General features: G+C 35.7%; 1 protein-coding gene across 6 annotated transcripts in view; it reads right to left on the reverse strand.

The window, feature by feature from the left end:
- The window catches only part of ZZZ3 (zinc finger ZZ-type containing 3), a 118600-nt gene that overhangs the window by 2092 nt on the left and 96485 nt on the right, over positions 1-20023 (reverse strand). For 5 of the 6 annotated variants that reach the window (XM_058538339.1, XM_058538338.1, XM_058538336.1 and 2 more), the window contains 8 exons: positions 18209-18356; positions 18007-18122; positions 17236-17307; positions 15546-15647; positions 14796-14891; positions 12612-12764; positions 2869-3003; positions 264-364 (listed from right to left, as the gene is read on the reverse strand). In XM_058538339.1, coding sequence (XP_058394322.1) covers positions 264-364; positions 2869-3003; positions 12612-12764; positions 14796-14891; positions 15546-15647; positions 17236-17307; positions 18007-18122; positions 18209-18356 — 923 coding nt within the window. The remainder of the gene's footprint in view (positions 1-263; positions 365-2868; positions 3004-12611; positions 12765-14795; positions 14892-15545; positions 15648-17235; positions 17308-18006; positions 18123-18208; positions 18357-20023) is intronic. The other variant, XM_058538340.1, reaches the window with a different exon arrangement.

The following is a 20023-nucleotide window of genomic DNA, read 5'->3' on the forward strand; positions in this document are numbered from 1 at the left end:
GTGGGACACAGCCCCAGCATGGCCAGAGAAGTGGTGTGTCGGTGCACACCCCGGATCCAAACCCGGGCCGCCAGCAGCGGAGCGTGCACACCTAACCGCCAAGCCACGGGGCCGGCCCTAAAGAAAATTTCTTAATTACCTAGAACAACAAAGTTTAATACACCATATGTGATTTTCTAAGTAGTATGGAAATCAAATTCACTAGCGGCTGAAAAGCTCTTTACTTGTCAACAAATCAGACCTAAAATGAAGAAAACACGCACCAGTCTGAACAAGAATCACAGAAATCCAAAGACATTTCTGGAGGACAATCCTGGCAGTGCCACCGAACACCCTGGATAGGTTCTATGCCACAGTTATCACACTATAATAAAGATTCAGAGAGAAAAAGTATTAAGCTATATTGTTCCAAGACACTTTTTTTTTCTGCTGGAAACACATGACGTGCACAGAGACATCCTCTCCTCTCTTCCCATTCACTAGACAGTGGTATAACATAAAAATGGTTCTAAGTTAGATAGTTTCTAGCCAACTGGCTGAAATTCCATCCACTCAAGATCAAGCTACAGGTGGGTGAGAGGGACATTATAAAAGCCAACCTTCAATACGCTTTAATAATTTTAAAAAATTTTAAGCAAATCACCCACAAACTTGAGCATGTGATTATTAGTAACTATTTAGTTGAAAGGACCAGTGTGCTGTATACAGGACCAGACCAGTGTATAACGACTGTGATTGAGAACCATTGACTTAATAGTTAAAACTATCCAAACATGTTACAGAACTATTCCACAGGCTATCATAGCTAACATAAACTGAGATAAACATAAAATCCTCTCTAAACTTTTATTTAGTGCATTATTCTCCAAAGCCGGAAGATTCCTAAGAACTAATGCCCATCATGAAGAAAAGGCAGATCTAGCTCTTTCTCAATGTGGTGGCATTGTGGTAGCCCTCAGTGTGTTCTGTGCAATTTTGGAAATCAAACTAAATCTCATTTCTAGTTTCTTTGATCATCAGGCCAAGTAGAGTGGCTGATACACTGGCAAACAAGCCACGGCGGGGTCTTGCAACAAAATTAGGAGAAGTGGAAAGAGTTTCCTCTTGAAGGGCCAGAGCTGTCAATCAGGAATATCTCTAATGGAGAAGCAGAGTCACTGAAAGATCAAGAGGAAAAATCATTTAATATAGTCTGGCTAATGGGCACGTCAGAGGTATAATAATTTTGCTTCAAATTTCAGTTTATCAGTCACAGCACACATAAGGTATGTAATACCACTACCAGCAAATTTATAGTTCATGGTCTCAATATTACCTCCTCCAATTCCACAAAGTACAGTCAACTCTAATGCTTAAAGTGTTCTCAAACTTGTCAGTCTCTCTCTATTTCCACATCTTTTGTCTAAATTACCAAAAGAATCTCTAACCAGTCTCCCTGCCTCCAGCCTTGCTTTCTTCCTATCCATTCTCCATACTAAGGCCAGAATGATCTTTTTCCCTCTCACTTAATTTTTTTTTCCATTGCATAAATAACATACATGAATACATTATTGTTTAAAGAATTTAACAATCTAGTAGTCAAAAATTGAGTTATCCACTCTAAACCCCCTTCCTTCCTAAAGATTATCAATATTAACAGTTTAAGCAATTAGAATGATCTTTCTGGAATGCAAATTTCATGTTACTCTCTGTTTAAAATCCTTCAATGGTTCCCCAACCTTTTACGAGAGTTTAATTTAGCAAAATTTCCAAGGCACCTCAATAGCCTCTCACTATTCTCCAGCATGCACTCTAGTCGTAGTCAACTATTTTACTTATTTAACTTCTCTAAATTCCTTCTGAGATGAAAACAGAGTAAGGGCAGGAACTGAGTCCACCTAGTTTACTGCTGAATCCCTAGCACTTAGCAAAGTGCCTGGAACACAATGGGTATTTCAAAATTTTGTGGAATGAATGGATGTATTACTACCAGCCTCTCAAAAAACAGCAGAGATAACTGAATCTGAAAGGGGAAGAGAAATTTATGATCTATGAACAATAGCAACAAAAAGAGAAATAGCTCAATGGATGACTGGATAAATATGATTTTATATATAAATAATATTTTTATTTTTATTTTATATACATAAAAAATATTCCACATACAATGGAATATTATTCAGTCATAAAACAGAAAGAAATCCTGCCATTTACCACAACATAGATGAAACTAGAGGACATTATGCTAAGTGAAATAAGCCAGACACAGAAAGACAAATGCTGTATGATCTCACTTATATATGGAATCTAAAGAAGTCAAAGCAGAGAGTAGAATGGTAGTTGCCAGGAGCTAGAGGGTGGGAGAAATGGGGAGTTGTTGGTAAAAGGGTACAAACTTTCAGTTATAAGATGAATAAGTTCTGGAGAGCTAATGTACAGCACGGGGATTATATCTAATAATACTGTATGGCATACTTGTCATCTGCTAAGAGAGTCTTTTTTAAGTGTTCTCACCACAAAAAGAAAGAGATAACTATGTGGGGTGATTTTTTTACACCTTAAATTTTTGTATTTCTTAAATATACAAATTTTTTATCAGTTATATCTCAGTAAAGCTGGGGGCAAAGAAAAAGAAATAGCTAGACAAAAACTTTTCATCTCACACTTCACTTCAAAGTATAGATACTTGTATGTTTGTCTTTTCTCTACTGAATCATAAACCTCTTGACATCAGTAACTGAGGCACACTAATTTGTATAAATGAACAGGACAAGAGCTAAACTTATTAACTTTTATCTGTATGCTCAGAAGTTGTGGAGGTCAAAGCCCTGGAAACCACCTTAAATATCTCTCATCACCTTTTCAATAGTAAGGTTAAGTAAAATTTACCTTGAAGCCCACATGTTGCACAAACCCACTCTCAGCTTGCATTTGCTGAAGTTTCTGCTTCTTTAACTTTTTAAACTGTAATAGTTCCTTATACTCAGGTAAATTCCTATACATGATAGGAATACTTTCTTCATCCTATTGAAAAGAACAAAACATAAAACAAAAATGTTAGTTTGATAATTAAGATGAACTAAGTATAAGAAATATTGATATAGAATATTTTTCTATTGACAGATATTTTTCATTTTTAACATACCTCACCTTTTAGGGCTCATAGAAAATTAGCGCTGCTATCAACAATATTTTAGACTAACAATTTTGTAGAGCTTCTTAATGCAACAGTAATACTGAATTGTAGTAGGCTACCTCATAATCCAAGCAGCAAGGGAACATGGCATGACTCCCACCTCTGTCATACACTAATGCAACTCAATCCTATCCCAACATACTCATGGCTACTTCAGAGACTCCTGATAATCTACTTCTCCCTGATCTGCAGGAAGCTCCTCTTTTCCAATCTAACAAATTTTTATGCTTCCTCAGGTAACAACAAACAAACCAATCTCTGCTCTGCTTTCTGCTCTGTACTCCCAATACATTCCTCTCTTACTCAAAGGGATGAACCAAGTTACAAAGATGATTATTAAGAATAGAGTATAAAAGAAACAGACAGTAAAAACTATATAAATATGAAGTTGAAGTTGATAGATGAATTGCTAACTGCTTCCTATTCTCCCAGTTTATTTGTGCTCTGCCACCCAGTGACTGATCCCATGGTCACTAATTTCCACAATGCTCCTAAAATTATTCCCAATTCACTGACCCTGTGTTCTATCAATTCCCAATCCTGGACCACACAACCCCACCCCTCCCATTCCTCCTGCTCTCCATGTCAGGTATGTTATTAACAACTATGTTTATTTTACATTAAGGAAACTGACATTTACGGAAATTATAACATTTGCTCAAGGTCACATACTTAATTAGTTGCAGAGTCAGGTGATTTTTTAAACCAGATTTGTCTATTTAACTAACTCCTTCCACACTCAGCAGCCCAAGGCCTAAATCTAATAAGAGTTACCCTTAATTTTTCACTGTCTCATATCTAATCCAACAAATTCTGTCACTACTTAATACCTTCTAAAATCTCTCTCAAATTGCTCCTCTGTAGTATGCACTCCCTCCTCTGCCCCCACCATCACTTAAAACCTCCCAATGACTTCTTGTCTACAGCATCAAATCTAAAATCCTCACCTGGATAAAAGATTCTTTACAATCTCACACTTCACCTACCTTATCTCCCACTATCTTTCATTCATTTCAAATTCTTATCAAGCAAAGATGTTAAATTAAAGCTACTGCCTTTCTGTGTCATCATAGAGAAAAACAACATAAGTAACATAATAAATAACACTGATAAATATTATATGACCTAAATAATAATGCAGTAATAAGCTTTATAATGAAATTTATCAAAATCAGATATTTTAAGCAAATACAAAGTACAAATTGTGCTAAATTTTTAAATTTGGATCTAAAATCTAAGGATATTACTAAATTTGGTAAACGAGAGTAAGATTAAGAAAAGTTACATCACCTCACACCCAATTGGATGGCTACTATCAAAAGAAAAAAACAGAAAATAGCAAGAGTTGGCAATGATGTAGAGAAATTGAAACTCTTGTGGCATGGCTGGTGAGAATGAAAAATGTTGGAGCCACTATGGAAAACAGTACGGAGGTTCCTCAAAAAATTAAACAAAGAATTACTACGTGATCCAGCAATTCCAATTCTCGGTATATACCCAAAAGAACTGTAAGCAGGCACTCGAAGAGATACTGTCTTCACAGCGGCATTATTCACAACAGCCAAAAGGTGGAAACAACCCAAGTGTCCACTGATGGATGGATAAACAAAATATGGTATATACACACCAGGGAATATTATTAAGCTTTAAAAAGGAAGGAAATTGTGACACACGTTACAAGATGGACGAACCTTGAAGACATTATGCTAAGTGATATAAGCCAGTCACAAAAGGACGAAAACTGTGTAATTCCACTTACGTGAGATAACCCAGATCAGTTAAATTCATAGACAGAAAGTAGAATGGCAGTTGCCAAGGGCTGGAAGAAGGAGAGAATGGAGAATACAAAGCTCTTGACCCCCAGCCAGTGGCAGCAGGTGAAAGCTGCGACCAGATACTATCACTATGTGGAGGCACAAATCCATGCCGTCAAACAGTATGAAAAAATTTATTAAATCTCTAGACCAGAAAGAAAATGAGGAGCACCCAGAAATCAATGCTGAAGGCACAGAAATTTACAATCTAAATGACAGAGAATTCACAATAGCTATCATAAAAAAACTCAATCAGTTACAGGAAAATACAGATAGTTCAATGAAATCAGGAACGTCTTCACAAAAGAGACTGAAACTATAAAGCAAAACCAATCAGAAATGTTGGAGATGAAAACACAATGGATGAGATAAAGAAAAATGTGGACTCCCTGAATAACAGAGTTGATATTATGGAGGAGAGAATCAGCAGTCAGGAGGACAGAAATATAGAAATGCTTCAGATGGAGGAGAGAGAACTAAGATTAAAAAGAAATGAAGAAATTCCCTGAGAAGTATCCAACTCAATTAGGAAAGGCAACATAAGGACTATGGATATTCCACAGGGCAAAGAAAAGGAGAATGGAGCAGAAAGCATCTTCAAAGAAATAATACCTGAGAACTTCTCAAAGCTGGGAAAAGAGCTGGAAACACAAGTGAAAGAAGCCAAGAGAACTCTTAATTATATTAATGTAAAAATACATTCTCCAAGGCAAATAGTAGTAGAGCTGGCAAAAGTCAATGACAAAGAAAAAATATTAAGGGCAGCAAGGCAGAAGAAAATAATCTACAAAGGAATCCCTATCAGACTTTCAGTGGATTTCTCAGCAGAAACCTTACAGGCTAGGAGAGAGTGGAATGATATATTCAAAATTCTGAAAGACAAAAACTTTCAGCTAAGAATACTCTATTCAGCAAAAGTACCCTTCAGATATGACGGAGAAATAAAAACCTTCCCAGATAAACAAAAGCTGAGGGAGTTCATCAGCACAAGACGCCCCCCAGAAGAAATGCTCAAGGAGGCCCTCATACTTGAGGAAAAAAAAGGAAGAGGTTACAAAGCCTTGACCAAGGAGATATACAGGTAGACAAAATCAGAAAATTGCAGGTCTCTGTCAGAACAGGTTAGCAAACAATTAAAACACTAAAGATAAAGGGAAGGAAAACATCAAAAATAAATATAATCTCATCATTTTAACCACAAAGTCACAACACAAGATGGAATAAGTCGTGACAATAATAACTTTGAAGGGGAAGAAGAAAGGGATGGAATTGCCTTAGTCTAAGGAAATAAGAGGCTGTCAGAAAATGGACTATCTCATCTATGAAATTTTTTATATAAACCTTATGGTAACCACTAAAAAAATAATCAGAACAGAGACACAAATGATAAAGAGAAAACTAAGATAACCATCACAGAGAACTACCAAACTGAACTGGTAGTCCGAAATACACAGGATGAGAAACAAGGGAAATGCAGAAGAGCTGGAAAATGAGCAATAAAATGACAGCATTAAGCCCTCATATATCAATAATCACTCTAAATGCAAATGGATTGAATTTTCCAATCAAAAGACACAGAGTGGCAGGATGGATTAAAAATCAAGACCCAACAATATGCTGCCTCCAGGAAACACATCTCAGCTCTAAAGACAAACAGAGGATCAGAGTGAAGGGATGAAGACGATACTCCAAGCTAATGGCAAACAAAAGAAAGCAGGTGTTGCCATACTTATATCAGACAAAGTAGACTTCAAGATAAAACAGGTAATGAGAGACAAAGAGGAGCAGCATATAACGATAAAAAGGACACTCCACCAAAAAGACATAACACGTATAAATATATATGCACCCAACACAGAAGCACCAAAGTATATAAAGCAACTATTAACAAACCTAAAAGGAGACATTAACAACAACACAATAATAGTAGGGGACCTTAATACCCCACTTACATCAATGGATAGATCACTCAGACAAAAAGTAAACAAGGAAATAGTGGATTTAAATGAAATACTAGACCAGATGGACTTAACAGATATATATAGAGCACTCCCTCCAAACATAGCAGATTACATATCTTCTCAAGCCTGCATGGAACATTCTCTAGGATAGACCACACATTGGGAAACAAGGGAAGCCTCAATAAATTTAAGAAGATTGAAATCATATCAAGCACCTTTTTCCTACCATAATGCTATGAAAGTAGAAATCGACTACAAGAAAAAAAGGTGGGAAAGTGACAAAGATGTGGAGACTAAACAACATGCTACTGAACAACCAATGGATCACTGAAGAAATTAAAGGAAAAATCAAAAAAATATCTGGAGACAAATGAAAATGAAAACACATCATACCAACGCATATGGGATGCAGCAAAAGTGGTCCTGAGAGGGAAATTCATAGCAATACAAGCCCACCTTAACAAAGAAGAAAAATCTCAAATAAGTAATCTTAAACTACACCTAATAGAACTAGAAAAATAAGAACAAAGCCCAAGTCAGCAGAAGGAGGGAAATAATAAACATTAGAGCAGAAGTAAATGAAATTGAAACCAAAAAAAACAGTAGAAATGATCAATGAAACTAAGAGCTGGTTCTTTGTGAAAATAAACAAAATTAACAAACCCTTAGCCAGACTCACTAAGAAAAAGAGAGGAGCCTTAAATAAATAAAATTAGAAATGAAAGAGGAGAAATTACAATGGATACCACAGAAATACAAAAGATTATAAGAGAATACTATGAAAAACTATATGCCAACAAATTGGAAGATCTAGAAGAAATGGATAAATTCTTAGACTCATACAACCTCCCCAAACTGAATCAAGAAGAAATAGAGAATGTGAATAGACCAACCACAAGAAAAAAGATTGAAACAGTAATCAAAAACCTGCCCAAAAATAAAAGTCCAGGGCCAGATGGGTTCTCTGGAGAATTCTACCAAACATTCAAAGAACATTTAATATCTACTCTTCTCAAACTACTCCAAAAATTGAGGAAGACAGAACACTTTCTAACACATTCTATGAGGCCAACATCACCCTGACACCAAAGCCAGACAAGGAAAACACCAAGAAGGAAAATTACAGGCCACTATCACTGATGAACATAGATGCAAAAATCCTCAACAAAATATTGGCAAACTGAATACAGCAATACATTAAAAAGATCATACACCATAATCAAGTGGGATTTACACCAGGGATACAGGATGTGTCCAGAAATCAATCAATGTGATACATCACATTAACACAATGAGGAATAAAAACTACATGATCATCTCAATAGGCGCAGAGAAAGCATTTGACAAGATCCAACATCCATTTATGATAAAAACTCTCAATAAAATGGGTATAGAAGGAAAGTACCTCAACATAATAAAAGTCATATATGACAAACCTACAGCCAACATCATACTCAACGGTGAAAAACTGAAAGCCATCCCTCTGAGAACAGGAACAAGACAAGTGTGCCCACTCTTGCCACTCTTGTTCAACATAGTAGTAGAGGTTTCGGCCAGAGCAATTAGGCAAGAAAAAGAAATAAAAGGAGTCCAGTAGGCAATGAAGAAGTGACATTCTTGCTCTTTGCAGACAACGTGATTTTATATATAGAAAACCCTAAGGAATCCATCAGAAACTATTATAAATAACAACAAGAGCAAAGTTGCAGGGTACAAAATCAACTTAAAAAAATCAGTTGCATTTCTATACTCTAATAACAACTAACAGAAAGAGAACTCAAGAATACAATCCCATTTACAATCGCAACATAAAGAATAAAATATCTAGGAATAAATTTAACCAAGGAGGTGAAAGACTAATACAATGAAAACTATAGACATTACTGAAGAACACATTATTGAAAGAAACTGATGATGACATAAAGGTGGAAAGACATTCCATGCACATGGATTGGAAGGATAAATACAGTTAAAATGTCCATACTACCTAAAGCAATCTAGAGATTCAATGCAATCCCAATCAGAATTCCATGACATTCTTCACGGAAATAGAACAAAGAATCCTAAAATTCATATGGGGCAACAAAAGACCCCAAATAGCTAAAGCATTCCTGAGAAAAAAGAACAATGCTGGAGGCATCACAATCCCTGAGTTCAAAATATACTACCAAAGCTATAGTAATCAAAATAGCATGGTACTGGTACAAAAACAGACACACAGATCAATGGAACAGAATTGAGAGCCCAGACATAAAACCACACATCTATAGACAGCTAATCTTCAACAAAGGAGCTAAGAACATACAATGGAGAAAGGAAAGTCTCTTCAATAAATGGTGCTGGGAAAACTGGACAGCCACATGCAAAAGATGAAAGTGGACCATCTGCTATTGCCATTCACAAAAACAACTCAAAATGGATGAAAGACTTGAAGGTTAAAACCTGAAACTATAAAACGCCTAGAAGAAATATAGGCAATACACTCTTTGACATCAGTCTTAGAAGGATCTTTTCAAATATCATGTTTACTCGGACAAGGGAAACAAAAAAAAAAAATAAACAAGTGGGACTTCATCAGACTAAAGAGCTTCTGCAAGGCAAAGGCAACCAGGAACAAAACGAAAAGCAACTCACCAACTGGGAGAAAATATTTGCAAATCATATATCCAACAAGGGGTTAATCTCCAAAATATATAAAGAACTCACACAACTCAACAACAAAAAAACAAACAACCTGATCAAAAAACGGGCAGAGGATATGAACAGACATTTTTCTGTGCGTATATCAAAGAAGATATACTGATGGCCAACAGGCACATGAAAAGATGTTCAACATCACCAATCACCAGTGAAATGCAAATCAAAACTACACTAAGATATCACTTTACACCCCTTAGAATGGCTATAATTACCAAGACAAAAAATAACAAATGTTAGAGAGGATGTGGAGAAAAGGCAACACTCATACACTGCTGGTGGGAATGCAAACTGGTACAGCCAATATGGAAAACAGTATGGCGATTTCTCAAAAAATTAAAAATAGAAATATTATATGACCCAGTTATCCCCCTACTGGGTATTTATCCAAAGAACTTGAAATCAACAATTCAAAGAGACTTATGCACCCCTATGTTCACTGCAGCATTATTCAATACAGCCAAGAAGTAGAAGCAACCCAAGCGCTCACTGACTGATGATTCGAAAAGAATACGTGGTATATGTATACAACGGAATACTACTCAGCCATATAAAGAGACAAAATCATCCCATTCGCAACAATGCTGATGGACCTCGAAGGTATTATGTTAAGTGAAATAAGCCAGACAGAGAAAGACAAACACCGTATCATTTCACTCATGTGTGGAAGATAAACACATGGACAAAGAGAACAGATTAGTGGTTACCAGAGGGGAATGGGGTTGGGAGGTGGGCACAAGGGGTGAAGGGGCACATTTTTATGGTGAATAACAGATAATAATGTATTGAAATTTCACAATGTTATAAACTAGTATGATCTCAACAACAAAAAAATGCAGAAAGATACAAGGTAATCTTTATGTCCTTTACACAAGGAATCGGAATCATGTTAATTATTCAGGAAACAAATTTCAAGATAATAAAATAAAAAATATTAACAGCAATAAAACGGAATCTCTATGAATAAAAAGTAAAATGAAATGAATTAACCTAAATTAGCATCCAGTCGATGATAACACAGAGAGGAATTATTCCAAGAGGATTTAAAAGTGTAATTTGACTTTATTTCTGTAGTGGGATATATCCTATGGCAAAAAAAGAAGTGCCACAAAACATCTGTTTTCAGTAATCACATTGTTGATAGTAGTGTTAGTATTATTCCACTCTGAGGCTATGTGAGCAGTGTAAGACAAAGAAAGTTATTTTGTTGATGTCACTGATAACTGGGATTTTCAGCATGGAAGAAAGAAGATACACACTTAAGATCAATACAAGTAAGTAATATCCCCATAGTCCTTAAATTGAATTTGAAATAGAAATATGAACTTATATCTTTTATCTTTGAACAAAAATATAACATATTTCCCAGCTCTGTCCACGAAATAGGCCTAGAAACAATGATCAACCCAGCAGCAAGTAACATTCCTAGAGTCAGGATATAGTCTCCAAATACCATTTCCCAATAAAAGAAAGCAGGACTGACCCCTAGGTCTGAGGCAAGAAATATACAAGATAAGCCTGGAATTTCCTTGTCATGCCAGACAGTAAGGAAGCTATCAAAGGACTGCTAGAATCTTATCAGAAGAATTCAAAATCCAACTTGAATAGGTTACAAATGACCAATGGGCCAACTTAAACACTAATAAAGATAATATCAATGCACTGAAACACATTAAATATATTTAACTCCCACAGTTCATAAGAATACAAAAGTTTAAAACCCTCATTAGTCATTTTTGGAGGATATTAAAGAATAAACTCATTATTTCAAAAACTTTTCTTATTTTAAAGGGAAAAAAATCAAGCAGTTACGCTGCCTTTTCTATATGCACCTTAGGGTAATCAAACAGTTGATGAGGGAGGTTTACTTTATAGACTAGTCTATCAAATAAAAGAAAAAATAAAAGAATATCACTATTTTGTAACACCTAATAAATTAAAGAATCTAGGCAATGATCAATGGCTGCTACATCAAAAAAGAGAGAGCACCAGACTGATGGAAGTACACATGACGTAGTTCTGCCCACCCTAACAAACAAACAAATCTGAATCTGATCAATTACCTAGATCTACTACCAATTTATAGGAAATTCAAGGAACAGAGGAATAGGTTAAATGACATCAAGGAGATGCAAACAATAACCAGACTGCGGTAAATTCTACAAGACAAATGACCCTGTTTTTCAACAAAAAAAATTGTGAGAAAGTAAAGAGAGAGAGAAAGGGCCGGCCTCGTGGCTTAGCAGTTAACTGCGCGCGCTCCGCTACTCGCGCCCGGGTTCGGATCCCGGGCGCGCACCAACGCACCACTTCTCCAGCCATGCTGAGGCCGCGTCCCACGTACAGCAACTGGAAGGATGTGCAGCTATGACATACAACTATCTACTGGGGCTTTGGGGGAAAAAAATAATAAATAAAATTAAAAAAAAAGAGAGGGAGGGAGGGAGGGAAAGAGGAAATCTATTGGAATTTAAAGAAGGACTGGGGAAATGTGAACTGACTGTATATTATATAAAGAATTACCTTTTAATAAACATGATAATGATACTGTGTAATGTCTGGGACTTGCTCCAAAATAATCCAGGATAGAGTTGGGATGGGTAGGAAGAATAGATGAAAACAAGATTGCCACAAGCTGATCTTTGTTAAGTTGGGTGATGGGTGCATGTGGGTTCATTATATTATTCTATTTTTGTATATGTGTGAAAATTTCTTTATTAAAAAATTTATGAAACACATCATAAAAAAACCCAACAAATGTGACTTGTTAATTAAAAGAAAAGAAAGCATATTCTCTGAAGAGTAGGAATAATTAGAAAATCCTGGTGCTCTCATTCTGTACCCTAATCTGTATAATACACAAATATATAGATATTACCTATTTAGATAGATAATAGATATTTAGATAGATAATAGATATCTACATAGATAGATAGATAGATACAGTATAAATAGATAACTTACTGATGCCTCCTCAATAGCAGTGTTCATGTGGCTATGAAAACAGGATCGGTCATCATCTTCATCCATATACACTGGTGGTTCATGGGAAGTCATGAAAGTGGAAGGTTTAAAGAGATGCTTATTAAGGGGGTGCTGTCGTCTGCTTGTTGAAGACTAAGTGAGAAAACAAATTTTTAATTGGGACAGTGGAAAAATCACTAAAAGAATCAAAAATATAAAAATATAAATGTTACTTCCTGCAAGTCTATCCATTAGAAGGATCTCACCTCTACCCTTCAGCGTACTCTTATGTTGTTGCTTTTTCTATGATATCTGTATTTTTAAAGCACAACTAGCCTTAAAAAAAAAAAAGAAGAAGAAGAAATATAGGGGCAGTACCCCAACAACAGTACAATGGGTCACATGCACATTATCTAGCTTATTTGTATCCCAGCATTTATCACACTCTTGGCATTCAAATGCTGAACTCCTCTTATGGTCATTTTATAGACGATCAGGGAGGATGAAGTAGCCTAAGCCAGATATAAAACTATCAAGTAAAAAGAAAATTTCTACAACATGATGTATGTCTGAAAATGGTAATGACTGCTTACTCTATGTCAATGAATTTAATCCTCACAACATTCCTATAAAGTAGTTATTATCACCTCTAATTTAAAGATGAAGAAATGGAGGCACAGAGAGGTTACGTTTCTTGCTCAAGGTGTTGCAGCTAGATAGTGGTAGAACCAAGATTACAAACTATGCCTGTGTGTTGCCAAAGCCCTCAGTCTCAACCACAGTGCAGACTGCCTCTACCGACAGCACAGCCACAAAGAATAACCTCAGCCACACGGAGAACCATCATCTCATCTGTTTCAAAATTCAAACTAACCACAGCAAGGAATCACTGTGTCTGCGACTGGGATGGATCTCTACAGTCAAAATGTCTGTTAATTTAAAATTAAGTGCACCCAAAGGAGGGAACACATTTAGCTTTCTTTAGTATTCCCTTTGTTACCATCATCTAGTCTTAGACGTAAAAATGTAATGTGCATGACACATCTAAAGTTAACTTAGAAATTAACCATGAAAATTAGAGCTGTTACGGTGAACGCTGGTTATCAAGTTTCCAACGTTCCAAAGTTACCGTATGAATTCTACATATCTAATACAGGTAATGCTACATTTGGGGTTGGGGAGATCCAAAATATTTCAAACAACTGACAAATTAAAACAAACTTCCAAAGCTTGGTAAAAAGAATAAAAACAAAACTTGTAAAACATGGAGCTGTTTAGACAATATTCTTAATGTAAAACTGTGTAAAATAGTTAGCTTCAATAACAAAGGGTAATAGCATTAGATATACTCTTAGCTTCTCTTTATGTGAAGGATGGCAGTGATGGGGGAGGGGAAGTAACAGGATATTTACTAAGGAAATGAAAGAAGGCCAATTATGTGCTTTATTTTTTGCAATTAAAGCAAAAAATTGGCTACAATTTGATGCAGTGTTCTATGCAGGAAAGGGATGGTAGCTTTTTCACTGTAGAGCCACAGAGAATAGTGGAAAAGGCTTAGTTAGGATCAGAATCAGAAGATCAATGGTTCCAAGACCTACTAGCTATGTGACTAGACAATTTACTCAATGTACTTTAAGGCCTACTTTTCTCATCTATAAAAAGGTTGTAGAACAGTACCTGGCCCAGAGCATTTAACAGTAATAATATTAACAGCTGGCTGTCATTCTTATCAGTAAAGTGAAGGTGATAATACTACCTACAGTTCGAGAATTATATTGAGGATTAAATATCTTAATAAACATTCTATTCTTGGATTTACATAGCATATCTGTAAAACAGAAATTGACTGTGTTATTAAAGAGTCAAACACCCTCAAAACTTCACAAAGACCTTTGTGATATACATTTAATCTAAAATATTTCAAGTAGCACTCATTCACATAAACTAACCTACTCCTAAGAAGATAATGAACAATCATCATTAAAGCTCACTCAATTTCACTGAGTAGCAATAATGGAATTCTATCCTACATTTATGCCCAATATAACCAAATGCATACAGTGAGTCAAATATTAGAAATAAAACAACTCTCTTCTGATAAATACATACACTTTTACACACCAATTCTGACTTTGATGAGTTTAATCGAAGATTAGGGTTTACTTTCATCTCTTTTCTTTTTACCTTTTTGGAGTATATATACAAGTTTGGTGTTCTGCCTGGGACTGGAATGCCAGCTTTAGTTAGTTTTATGAAATACTTCTGCACTCGGCTGGCAACCTAAGAAAACATGACAAGTCTTTTAACATAATGACAAGACATGCAGTACCTGAATAGTTTTTAAAAATTAAAATGTACGTGTATCTTAATGAATGCTAACAATTTAAAATTTATCATAAACCTAGAAATAATTTTAAGCTGCCACCAAGACACTTATATTTTAAAATCTAGACAAAAAATAAATTAAATTTGTTTGATTCCAAAGCTAAACACACATTTTCAACTTGTGAACACTCATGCTTGTAGCATAAAAACACATCTATTAATATCGATGGGAATGCGAAGGAGAAAACCGTTAGGTATTTTTTAGAAAGATAACTAGGGAACATTGACTAAGGCAATGTCACAAATCTGTTAGCACAGTCTAACCAAAAAGTACATAACTGGTGCTCTCACTAAACATTCAAGAGACACTAAGTGCATTACATTTTCACTTTTTAGTATTTAGTAATGATCCAAAGCAGAATTATCCCAAGTTGTTTCTGAAATTAACACAAAAATACACAACACTAATAAATTTTTAAAAACCCACATACTTTCTTAGCACTCTGTAGCTAAAAATGATGCAGCAGATCTGTTGATGTCAGCTGCATTATTCTTCATAAAAAAACAATCAAAAACATGTCAACAATATGGGGCCATCTCCTCAGTTACCTGTTTTGCTGTCCTATTTCCCAGCTCATCAGCTATCTTCTGCCAGCGTCGAGATTCTACTTCTTCAGGAGGGTACTTCAGGAGTAGCTGTTCAAGCTTTTTCTAAGCCAAACCGAAGACCAAATTTGAGGAAGTCTAATACTGAGTTTCTAAATAAACATATTCACATTTCATTTTAAACAGTAACACTCCCTCCTCAACTTTGGGGGTTAGGTCACTAGAAATCCTCACGGTAGAAAAAATTTCTAGGAAGGAACTTACGATGTCATGGGGAAAATGAGATCAGAGAATAAACCTGTGAAAGATTTTTCTAGTCACTTCAATAAAACGACAGCACCCCAAAAATGTAATTAACTAATTAATTAGTATTTTACACATCTTAGTGATTTCCATTGGCCATCTTCTCTTGCTAGACTACGTTCAGGCTCGCCCCTATAGATTTGACAAAAATGTGTAAATTCATTTGAATTTAGACAGAATACTAAAAGAGACTTTTCCATGGGCCGGCCCCATGGCTTAGCGGTTAAGTGCACGCGCTCCGCTGCTGGTGGCCCGGGTTCGGATCCCGGGCGCGCACCGACGCACCGCTTCTCCGGCCACGCTGAGGCCGTGTCCCACATACAGCAACTAGAAGGATGTGCAGCTATGACATAAAACTATCTACTGGGGCTAAAACTATCTACTGGGGCTTTGGGGGGAAAAAAAATAAATAATAAAATAAAATCTTTAAAAAAAAATAAAAATAAAAAATAAATAAATAAGAGACTTTTCCCTCTTTTGTGTGGTCCTCCATTCAAATATTTGATTTTAATATTCTGACTTACCTTCTAAATTCTCCCACAGTCTTAAAGATGCAGAATAATCTGGATGCTTCAAATAAAGTTTTCCTAATGCATTTTATAAACTACTAAACTCATGATAGCTGTGGGGTTAATCCTCGTAAGAGACAGAGATGTGTCTCAAACCTCACCCACAAACAATCCTAGCTGTATCCCAAAATCAAACACAATGCTCTGAGCCGGCTTTGTTAGCTCCCCTCCACAACAAAAAAAAAATGTACTTTGAGGAACAGCTTTACTTGGCCCCAGGTTTTTCTCTCTCCCAAAGCTACATTACAAAAACTTTATTCTATCCATTTCACTACCTTTTCCAATGCCCCTCCCATAACCCAGGTTCCTTCATTAAAAATCACCCCCAAAAAGGAATTCATATGTTCTCAAAATTCAAAACTCTTGAAGTGTGCAAAAAGGTATACAGAAATAAGTTTAAATATTTTAAATTCACAGTTAAGAGGGATTACATACAACAATATACACTTTACTCATAATATTGGCTCTAATTTTAACTGGTTTTTTTTTTCTCGTGAGGAAGATCAGCCTTGAGCTATCATCCATGCCAATCCTCCTCTTTTTGCTGAGGAAGACCAGCTCTGAGCTAACATCTATTGCCAATCCTCCTGTTTTTTTGCCCCAAAGCCCCAGTAGGTAGCTGTATGTCATAATTGCACATCCTTCTAGTTGCTGTATATGGGACGCCGCCTCAGCATGGCCAGAGAAGTGGTGCATCGGTGCGCATCTGGGATCCAAACCCAGGCCGCCAGTAGCGGAGCATGCGCACTTAACCGCTAAGCCACGGGGCTGGCCCCTTAACCGTTTTTTTTTAACCTAAACAATTTAGAAATACCTATTACCTGTTCTTCAACAGTCCACAACTGGTTAAATGTTTCAGGTTTGGTATCATCACACAGGCGTCCCCTTATCATCTGCATATAAAAACAAGGCTTTTGTCAAGGAGACAATAACAAAGACTACCCTTTGATATAGCCGAATAACATACAAATTGTGGAATTTTTTATTAATTTCAAAATATTTTAGTAAATTTATTTTTTTAATGTGTACATAATTTTTTATTGTTTGCAAAAGGTTTTCACATTCCTTTAGTTCATTTGGTTTTATACCCCTAGTAATTCTGCGATATCGATGACCGTAACTTCATTTCAAAGAAAAGAAAATATTACTTTTCCATTCTGAACCCACATGTCTACCGAGGTTCATCTAACTAATAGTTGCAAGGCCAGGACTCAAATCCTGGTCACACTCCCCTACACACAAAGAGGTCTTATTTTTAGAATAAATACTGTGTGTCAGGCACTGTACTAGGCATGTTACACGTACTACTCATCTAATCCTCACAACAACTCTACAACATAGGTAATATTAATCACATTTTACATGAGAGGAAACTGCAGCTTAGAGACTTTAATATAAATAACATCTGAAGTTCCACAGCCAGTACGTGGCAGAGTTGGGATTCCAACCCAGGTTTCTCTTAACTTCAATGTTCATGTCCCCACTATCTTTAGTTAAAGACTGTGTGAATTTTAAGAATACAAACCAGGAAAATGTTAAAATGTTTTGTCTACAATTCAAATTTTCCTACTCCAACACTTCATACTGCTTACCTGAGGACGACTGTTTGAGCCTTCTGGACCATCACTCAAAGGCAATATAGAGTATGAAAGTGACTCTCCATCCTTCTTAGGATCTAAAGGACTTTTTGGTCTAGCAGGTAAACCTACTAAAAAGAAGACCATGTGTAGGATTATTAAAGCAAGACTTTGCCAGATATTTCTTTCCTTAAATTCTTACCATATAATTTCTTACCTTTATCGAAAACTAGCTTAACTCTCCTTGTATGTCTTTTACGATTTTTAAATTCTCTTTCAAAGTTCCCAAGGCTATTGGTATATTGGTCCCATACAATCTCGGGCAATTGAACAACTCTCTGTGGATATGGAAGCCCTATATCAGCCTGGGGAAAAAAATAATAAAGTGACAGTCTAAATTTAATTCAAGAAATTACCAACTATAATCATATTTTCAGATGAGTCCAAATCCAAGTAATCATCAACTGGACATTTCTATTCACTGTTTGAATCCAAGAGCCAATAAAAGTAACATAATATAGTCTAAACATTAAGTAGAAAAGATGATAGCAAGTGAAGGAAGAATGAATTTAACAAAATATAAGCACTATTTTTAGACAGAGCTCTAAAGCTGAACTATATAGACACATTATACTTTATCATTAACACTTGAAACATGAATAGCAAAGCCAAGGAAGGTTTTTATCTCTAAGAACAGTATATGAAATGTGTTTGATTGCCTAGACGAGACTTGACACACAGAATTCATTTTAAATGTACGTCCATGTTCATGACATATCCATAAAACAATGAATTATTTTCACAATATACAACTCTAACCACATGTACAAAAAATTATAATATCTTGAGAATCAAAACTACACCTTTAATTTACTTGGAAATCAGTTATTTTACAACCACCGTTAGAGAAATCACTAGTTATCATAATTACTAAAACCAGATCATTATGATCAATATCTTTTGATAGGGATTTGGGTTACATAGGTAGATGTATTTGTCAGAACTCATAATGCTACAATTGGATTTGTCAATTTCACTGTATATAAATTTCACCTTAAAAAGTTTAAAAAGGGCCGGCCCCGTGGCTTAGCGGTTGGGTGCGCGTGCTCCGCCGCTGGCGGCCCGGGTTCAGATCCCGGGCGCGCACCGACGCACCGCTTCTCCCGCCGTGCTGGGGCCGCGTCCCACATGCAGCAACTGGAGGGATGTGCAGCTATGACATACAGCTATCTGCTGGGGCTTTGGGGGAAAAAAATAAATAAATAAAAAATTAAAAAAAAAAAAAAGCCTAACATTTAAAAAAAAAAATTTAAAAAGAAAAAATTTTCGTTAACGATATGCATTCTGAAGTGTTTTGGTGTGAAGTGCATACATCTGCAACTCTGGAATGTATCAAATGCATTCCCATCTTGAAATAAGATGGGATGATGGACTGAAGGATTGATAGATATGTGATAAAGCAAATATAGTAAAATGTTAAGTGTTGACTCTAGGGAGTGGATATGAGTGTGTGTTAACTATATAACACTTTCAACTTTTTGTGTACTTAACATTTTTCATAATAAAACGTTGAGAAAAAAATCAGGTCATAAATTATGAAACTGGCAAGCAAAATCCACTTTTGTGACACAGAATTCTTAATTTTTCTTTTGCTTTTGAGATATTACATTATCATCATCATGATCATCATACTACATATTAGTCTAAGGCTCAACTTTTGCAAAATTAGAGTGTCTTTTAAAATAATGATAATATCAAAGAAAACTAAATCTTCCCTGCATTCTATATACCAATATATACCACGAGTTTTCTTAATTTCAATTAGGAGTTTTTAGACGTCCACTAAAACAAACGGATCTCATGTCAACAACTAAACTAATATGGTAAACCTAATCAAACTTCCAAATTAAATCCAATAATAATTTTCTTTCCAAGGAACATAAGTCTTTCATGATTACTAAAGTATCTGGATTTAATATACATCTGTACATTTTTGTAAAAGATTCTTAAGATGGTCAATATCACATCTCTG

The sequence above is a fragment of the Diceros bicornis genome, chromosome 4 (genome assembly GCF_020826845.1).
Source record: "Diceros bicornis minor isolate mBicDic1 chromosome 4, mDicBic1.mat.cur, whole genome shotgun sequence".
NCBI lineage: Eukaryota > Metazoa > Chordata > Mammalia > Perissodactyla > Rhinocerotidae > Diceros > Diceros bicornis.